Source organism: Teleopsis dalmanni, unplaced genomic scaffold (assembly GCF_002237135.1).
Source record: "Teleopsis dalmanni isolate 2A unplaced genomic scaffold, ASM223713v2 unscaffolded_contig_2157, whole genome shotgun sequence".
NCBI classification, from domain to species: Eukaryota; Metazoa; Arthropoda; class Insecta; order Diptera; family Diopsidae; genus Teleopsis; species Teleopsis dalmanni.
The window spans coordinates 1-7579 of NW_024033539.1; the positions used below are offsets into that span (position 1 = coordinate 1).

General features: G+C 37.6%; 1 protein-coding gene across 1 annotated transcript; it reads left to right on the plus strand.

Annotated features, from left to right (window-relative positions):
- Positions 1–45: 45 nt before the first annotated feature.
- LOC119664542 lies at positions 46–4672 on the plus strand. The gene is made up of 2 exons (XM_038074013.1): positions 46–3369; positions 3575–4672. The coding sequence occupies exons 1-2, from the start codon at positions 46–48 to the stop codon at positions 4670–4672; spliced, it is 4422 nt and encodes a 1473-aa protein (XP_037929941.1).
- Positions 4673–7579: the final 2907 nt, after the last annotated feature.

Here is a 7579-nt window from a genome sequence, read left to right on the forward strand (position 1 = left end):
ATTTCCATATCTTCGCAGCTGAATGATGAAGCTAATAATTCTACAATGATGGACAACACAGCATTGATACCTCCTGTGAGTAAGAAGTTGCCACATTTGAAATTACCCACGTTCAGTGGTAAGTACTCCGAATACAAGAACTTCATCAATTCTTTCGTCCAAATTATTGATCGAGAAGCGTGTCTAACCAACATCGAAAAATTTAACCATTTACGAAATTGTCTAACGGGCCAAGCATTAGAAACAGTGCAGGCATTCCCCATTTGTAATGAAAATTATCCGAAGGCTTTAGAGCGACTTAAAACACGGTATGACAACAGTACGCTGATTTTCTTAGAAAACATTACAGCTTTATTTGATTTGCCAGTGGTTTCGGATCAGTCTAGCCACCAACTTCGCAGCCTAATCGATAATGTGTCTGCACTGTACGGTACACTCTGCACGTTAGGCTCTGAAAAACAAATATGTGAGGCAATACTCATTTCATTGGTAATGCAGAGGGTGGATGAAACTACACGTAGGAAATGGAAGGAGGCGCTATCTCTCACCACTCTGCCCAGTTGGAACGACTGTTCAGCACTGCTTGACAGACATTGTCAGTTTCTAGAATCTCTCGATCACAAGCCATACAACCATCTATCGGTACATCGTAAAGCCAACAATATTAAGGCCAAACCCATCAATCGTCCTAAACAGTATTCGTTCGCTACAGCTACTTCCACCCAGTCCTGCTTACTTTGTTCAAGTCATGAACATTTAGTGCAGAAATGCCCTCGTTTTAAATCTATGGAAGTTAACCAAAGATTTGAGAAGGCGAAATGTTTGAAACTCTGCATTAACTGTCTATCGCCCCGGCATCGAGTGGCCAATTGCACATCATCATTCAAATGCCGAATATGCGCAAAGTCACATCACACACTCTTGCACCAACCCAATAGCAATGACCAGGTTTCGGATTCACTAAATACCACAAGGCAAACTCTGTTGCCCAATAACAATGTTGCCAGTCACTCTCATCTTGATATGTCTTCAAATGAACAAATAATTTTAGCTACGGCGCTGGTTTTGGTGAAAGATTCAGTTGGAGGTTATCAAGTGGGGAGAGCGTTACTCGATTCGTGCTCGCAGGTTAATTTTATAACAGAGGAATTCTCAAAAAATCTTAATTTGGTCAAATACAAGCGACCGGTACATGTGGCAAGTATAGGCAGCACATTTGCTAATATAAAGCATCAAACATCCACTATCGTAAAGTCACGTCATTCAAATCTTGAGCTGGATCTCAACTTCTGCGTTACTCCTCATATTGCTTACCAGCCAAGCTCAGAAATTGATGTATCATCATGGAACCTCCCGCCGAATACTTCACTCGCAGATGAACTATTTTTTAAATCCAAACGTATCGATCTCTTACTAGGCACAGAAAGCTTCTTTGACATTTTATCCATCGGTCAAATTACACTGGGTGCGAATCTTCCAGTCCTGCAAAAAACATTGTTTGGATGGGTGGTATCCGGTAGATGTCAAGGTGTTCTCGATAATCCCACAGTTGCAAACTGCCTAATGTCACTAGATGATACCGTATCCAAACAACTAGAAATGATGTGGAAGATAGAGGAAGTACAATCAGCTGAAAAATCGTGGTCACCAGAGCAATCGAAGTGCGAGACCTCCTATCAAGAAACAGTTCGACAAGCTATGGACGGAAGAATTGTAGTTCGATTACCATTTAAGGAACCACCAACCACCCTCGGTCTGACACGCAGCATTGCCTTGCGTCGACTTCTAGGTATAGAACGACGCTTATCATCCAATCCTGCATTAAAACGCGATTACTGGGAGTTCATGAAACAATATCTGGAGTTAGGGCATATGACGCGCGTCGAAGATCCCAAATTGAACGAACCGCATTACTATATCCCTCACCATTGTGTTCTGAAGCCTTCCAGCACGTCAACAAAGTTGAGAGTAGTTTTTGACGCATCATGTCCAACCTCATCTAGTCGTGCGCTAAATGACATTTTGCTGGTAGGCCCTACCATTCAGCCGGAACTATATCTGCTCCTTCTTCAGTTTCGTTTATACCGTTATGCTCTGACAGCCGACATCGTAAAGATGTTCCGACAAATTTTGGTGGATAAAGGAGATCGAAGGTTTCAATATATCCTCTGGAGAGACACAGATGCGGAGCCTGTTAGTACTTACGAACTCAATACTGTCACTTATGGCACAGCATCGGCGCCGTTTTTATCAACTAGAAGTTTACAATATTTGGCCGATAAATATAAAGACAAATACCCATTAGGCTCTCCACTTCTTAAATCGTCATTTTTTGTGGATGATTTTATTGGCGGAGCCGACTCCAGTGAAGAACTTGTCGAAATTAAACATCAACTGACTGCAATTCTGAAGGAAGGTTGTTTTGAATTGGATAAATGGCATTCTAATCATGTGGATTTTGTAAGCGACACTACAACGAAGAGTTGGGATCTGGGTTCGGATACGATCACTAGCGCATTGGGCATCAAATGGCATCAACTTCATGATGTGTTTCTATTCTCTTTCAATGTCCCGATTAGTCGTACGGTAACAAAACGTTCTATTCTATCACTGGCCTCATCACTGTTCGATCCTCTTGGGTTACTCGCTCCACTTGTACTTGTTTCAAAAATTATTATGCAAGAACTCTGGCTGCTTCGTTTGAATTGGGATGAGTCAGTACCTCAAGCTCTTCACTCTGCATGGGAAACGTTCGTTCAAGACCTCCATACACTTTCTTCTATGAAGATACCGCGATTTTGCCTAACAATAGGCCCTCAACAAGTAGACATCCACGGATTTTGTGATGCCTCAATAAGAGCATATGGATGTTGCATTTATCTTCGTTCTCAGGATAAGTCAGGTAACGTGACAGTCAAACTATTTACTGCAAAATCCCGCGTAGCTCCGATAAAGAGGAAATCGTTGCCTAAGTTAGAGTTATGTGGTGCGTTACTACTTGCCAGGTTATTACAAAAAATTCAGCCGACACTCGCTCACCTCGAAGGAGAAACATTTTTTTGGACGGATTCCCAAATAGTTCTGCATTGGTTGAAACAACATTCCTCGACTCTGTCTGCCTTTGTAGGTAACCGTGTGGCTGAAATCCAAGATATAACTCGCGCTGGTCAGTGGCAGCACATATCTACAAAAATTAATCCAGCTGATATTGTTTCTCGTGGTTGTACCAATCGCCAACTAACGGAGTCTACGTGGTTCACTGGACCAGAATTTTTATTACGTGAAAGAAAACATTGGCCTCAACCAGAACATAGCAATTTAGATATGGAAGTAGTCAATAAGGAAAGAAGAAAACTTGCGTTTACTCAGGTAACTAAAGAAAATTATTTGCTGACAGTTATATCAAAGTATGGCTCCTATACTAAAATACTACGAATAGTAGCGCAACTACATCGATTCCATCAGTTAACCAAGTATAAAGAGAAAGCTGACGTAGAGTTCATTCAACCTATGCAATTACAAAAAGCACTGCATTGTATTGTTTGGATTATCCAAAATCATTTTTTTTTTTCAGGATATACAAGGCCTACAGCGAGGTAACCCAGTGGAAGGGTCACTTAAGCACCTAAACCCATTCTTGGAGGAAGTGCTTGGTCAAATAATGGGTAACCTTCCTATTGAACGCGTCACTCCCAGTAGGCCATTCGCTCGTACAGCAGTAGATTTTTGTGGGCCAGTATTAACGTATCTTGGTATTCGGGGAAAAGCCCCATTCAAAACGTATATAGCTATCTTCGTCTGCTTATCAACAAAGGCGGCACACATCGAGGCAGTGTCAGATTTAACTACGGACGCCTTTATCGCAGCACTAAAAAGATTGATCGGCAGAAGGGGACTGCCATCAGATATCTACTGCGATAATGCAACAAATTTTGTTGGTGCTAGCAACAAGCTGGCTGACTTGAAAAACTTTTTATTTAATAAAACTAACCAATCTAATTTGCAGACTTTTTGCACCAACCAATTCATCAATTTCAATTTTATACCGCCTAGGACGCCTCACTTCGGTGGGCTATGGGAGGCGGCTGTGAAAATTGCTAAGGGCCATCTGAACCGAACCCTTGCAAACACTCGTCTTACGTTTGAGGAACTTGGAACAGTACTGATTGAAATCGAGGCCATACTTAATTCGAGACCAATATCACCGCTGTCTTGCGATCCAAGCGACTATGATGCGTTGACACCAGCACATTTTCTTATCGGCGGCCCACTTAAGATATTACCGGAATCAACATCTCAATATGATAAATTGCCACTAGCAGATAAGTGGGTCCGTGTGAAGGCTGTAAAACATCATTTCTGGCGCCGATGGGCTCGAGATTATCTAAACGAGCTGCAGACACGTACCAAATGGACAAAGGAACAATCAAACGTCAGCAATGGAACATTAGTAATAATCCACGAGGATAATATGCCCCCACAACGTTGGCTGATGGGAAGAATCATTCACTGTGTAAACGGTCCAGATAAGCATATTCGCGTAGTCGATCTGCAGACATCCAAAGGAGTCATCCGTCGACCAATCCACAAACTTGCACTATTGCCAGCTAGAAATCCTTTCAAGGGGGGCGGGATGTTGGAGCACGGTGCTTTGGTAGATCTAGCAAGTTGAGTTTGTAAGCATTTTAACATGTGTACGAATAATGTAGAGCAAGATCAATACCAGTTTTGAGTCATTTCTTTTACTCATTTGAGCTTTCAGCTCTTGACATTCGCACTCAATTATTCGTACGCATGTTAATTTGCAACTTGAATTCTATTGTAATATAAAAAAGCCTCTTCTGTTCTCTTTGAAAAGTGTGTAAAGAAAGACAGTCTGTGCGCTAAAATTAAACAGTAATGTTTTATAAATAGTTAAAAAAAATAAAATATATATTATATGAATTGTTACGTGTGTAATTAAGTAAATAAATCGTAAACTACAATAATTTGAACAAAATTTGTATTAATTTTTTAAAGCAATTTATTTAAGTGAATAAATTAGCATCACCTCGTAAAAGACATTGTTAGTATTTGATAAAATATAAGTAATAATTATTGTAAAGAAAAAGACTAATACTCAAAACATCATAAAAAAGCTTATGATTAGACATGTATTATTAAAGGAAGATATATATATATGTTTCATAGACATATAATTATGGCCGTTGTCGTAACACCAACGCAGGACTTATATATTTCTGATATATGTTTCATAGACATATAATTATGGCCGTTGTCGTAACACCAACGCAGGACTTATATATTTCTGCTATATGTTTCATAGACATATAATTATGGCCGTTGTCGTAACACCAACGCAAGACTTATATATTTCTGCTATATGTTTCATAGACATATAATTAGGGCCGTTGTCGTAACACCAACGCAGGACTTATATATTTTTGCTATATGTTTCATAGACATATAATTATGGCCGTTGTCGTAACACCAACGCAGGACTTATATATTTCTGCTATATGTTTCATAGACATATAATTATTATAATTTTTCGGCGTAATACCACCTTGACGAATGTTCATCGACTCGCGTCTGCTTCATAATTTCGCTGTCTTAAATACTTCTACGCCGGAGCTTTCGTCTAGCGTATTTTAAATTCTTCCGTTCGTTTACCTGCTGTGTTTTGCAGCGTAAACCGCTGTGCTTTTATTCTTGGCCGTGTAGCCGCTGTGCTTCTGATCTTGCCGTATTTCGCTGCGCTTTTGACTTTGTTTTCGTCGTGTTTTGTTTTGACAGTTTGTTATTTTAACACGCATTTTAAAATCGTCAATAAACAATAATTTTTTTGTTATATAAAATAAAATTATTAAAAATTAAATTTAAATTATAAATTATATTAAATTACATTTTAGTATTAAATTATAGTATTAAATTATAGTATAGTTTAAATTATTGTAAATAAATTAAATTAACCAAAATTTCAATTTTTCTCTGTGTTAATTCAGTGCCTAGTTTTTTATGTAGGCGGAAATTTGGTGTCAAAATTTCCGTCCTTACACTACACATGCATTCTTCCTAAATTAAGCGTATTTTTGATGCAGAGCAATGTGACTGATTGTTTTGTTCCACATTTTATATATAGCTTTGTAGATTAATTAGTAGCTTACAACAGTTTTGTTTTTTAATAATTTTTCTATAATTTGTTTTATTTTCAGACTGCATTCTCTATATGCTAATATTTTGTTTATTCTTGAGTCGTAGCAGTAGAATCACATTGGTTCCATAATATACATGCAAAATGAGTATGTTTTTTACAATAGTCAAAGCAGAACAGACATACACATAGTAGAAAAAGTCTACGGATATTCACAGAATTTTTCTAAAATTACGCATAACTTTTTTAATTTTTACTCAAATTCATTTTTATTTCCTGATTTATTTTAACCAAGGAAACAACAATAAAGTTGCAATATTAAAACTAAACAGTTATTCTTTAAAAAAAACTAAACACAATTATATGCAAAAGTAGCAATTTTTGAAGCAGAAAAAGTCTACGGATATTTCTTAATATTTACATTAAAACAATAAAATTCACAAAAATCTTAAATTTAATAGCCTGTGGGATAACCTCTGCATTTAATAACCTCTGTTAAGCGTCTTTGCATGGACTCAACTAGCTTTGCAGTATCCTGTGCGTTTATTTCTAGCCATTCTTGTTTGATGACGTTTCTTACTATATCCTTGCTGGAAAACATATGCTGGCGAATCTTATTTTCCAAATAAACCTACAGATGTTCTATAGGACTAAGGACTGGTGATTCTGGTAGTGTTTGAAGTTGCTTGAGAGCATAGTAGAGCATCCAAATCCGTACGATGGGTGCTTTATGGTTAGAATCGTTGTCCTGCTGAAACAAAAAGGTTGCCTCAAGTCCTAACATTCTGACATTTTCTTTCAAATTTGTTTTTAGAATATTTAGATAGGCATATTTCTCCATTGTATCTTGTACAAATTCAAGTCTAACTGCACCATTACTTGCTATACACCCCTAAATCATTACGCCTTCACCAACACGTTTTACTGTTTACTGTTTATCACAGGTTGTGCATAATTTTCTCCTTACAAGTTATCTAACTTTGATTCAAAGTATGTAAAATTAACTCTCATCGGAGAAAATAACTTATTTTCAGAACGTTATAGGTTTATTTATATGCTTTATTGCAAAGCTTAATCATTTTATTCTATTATATCTGGATATGTATGACTTCTTTCCTGCAATCAGTGTATAATACATGCATTTCTTCAAAATTTTCCGCAGAGTTTTAGGACATATTTTGTTTTCAAGTATTTCGGCAATATATTCAGCTAGTTTGAAGGCTGTTACTCTTGCATTTACTTTCACCTGGTTGATTATGCTACGTCTTTCTCTATTTGACAGAATTGAGGGGCGGCGAGTGCGAAGTTTAGAAACGTAAGTACTGGTCTCTTTGAAGTTATTTGTAATTCTCTGCACAGATGAATATTGACGACCAATATCTTCAGCAATTTTTCAGCAACAATTATAAAAGTTATGCGTAATTT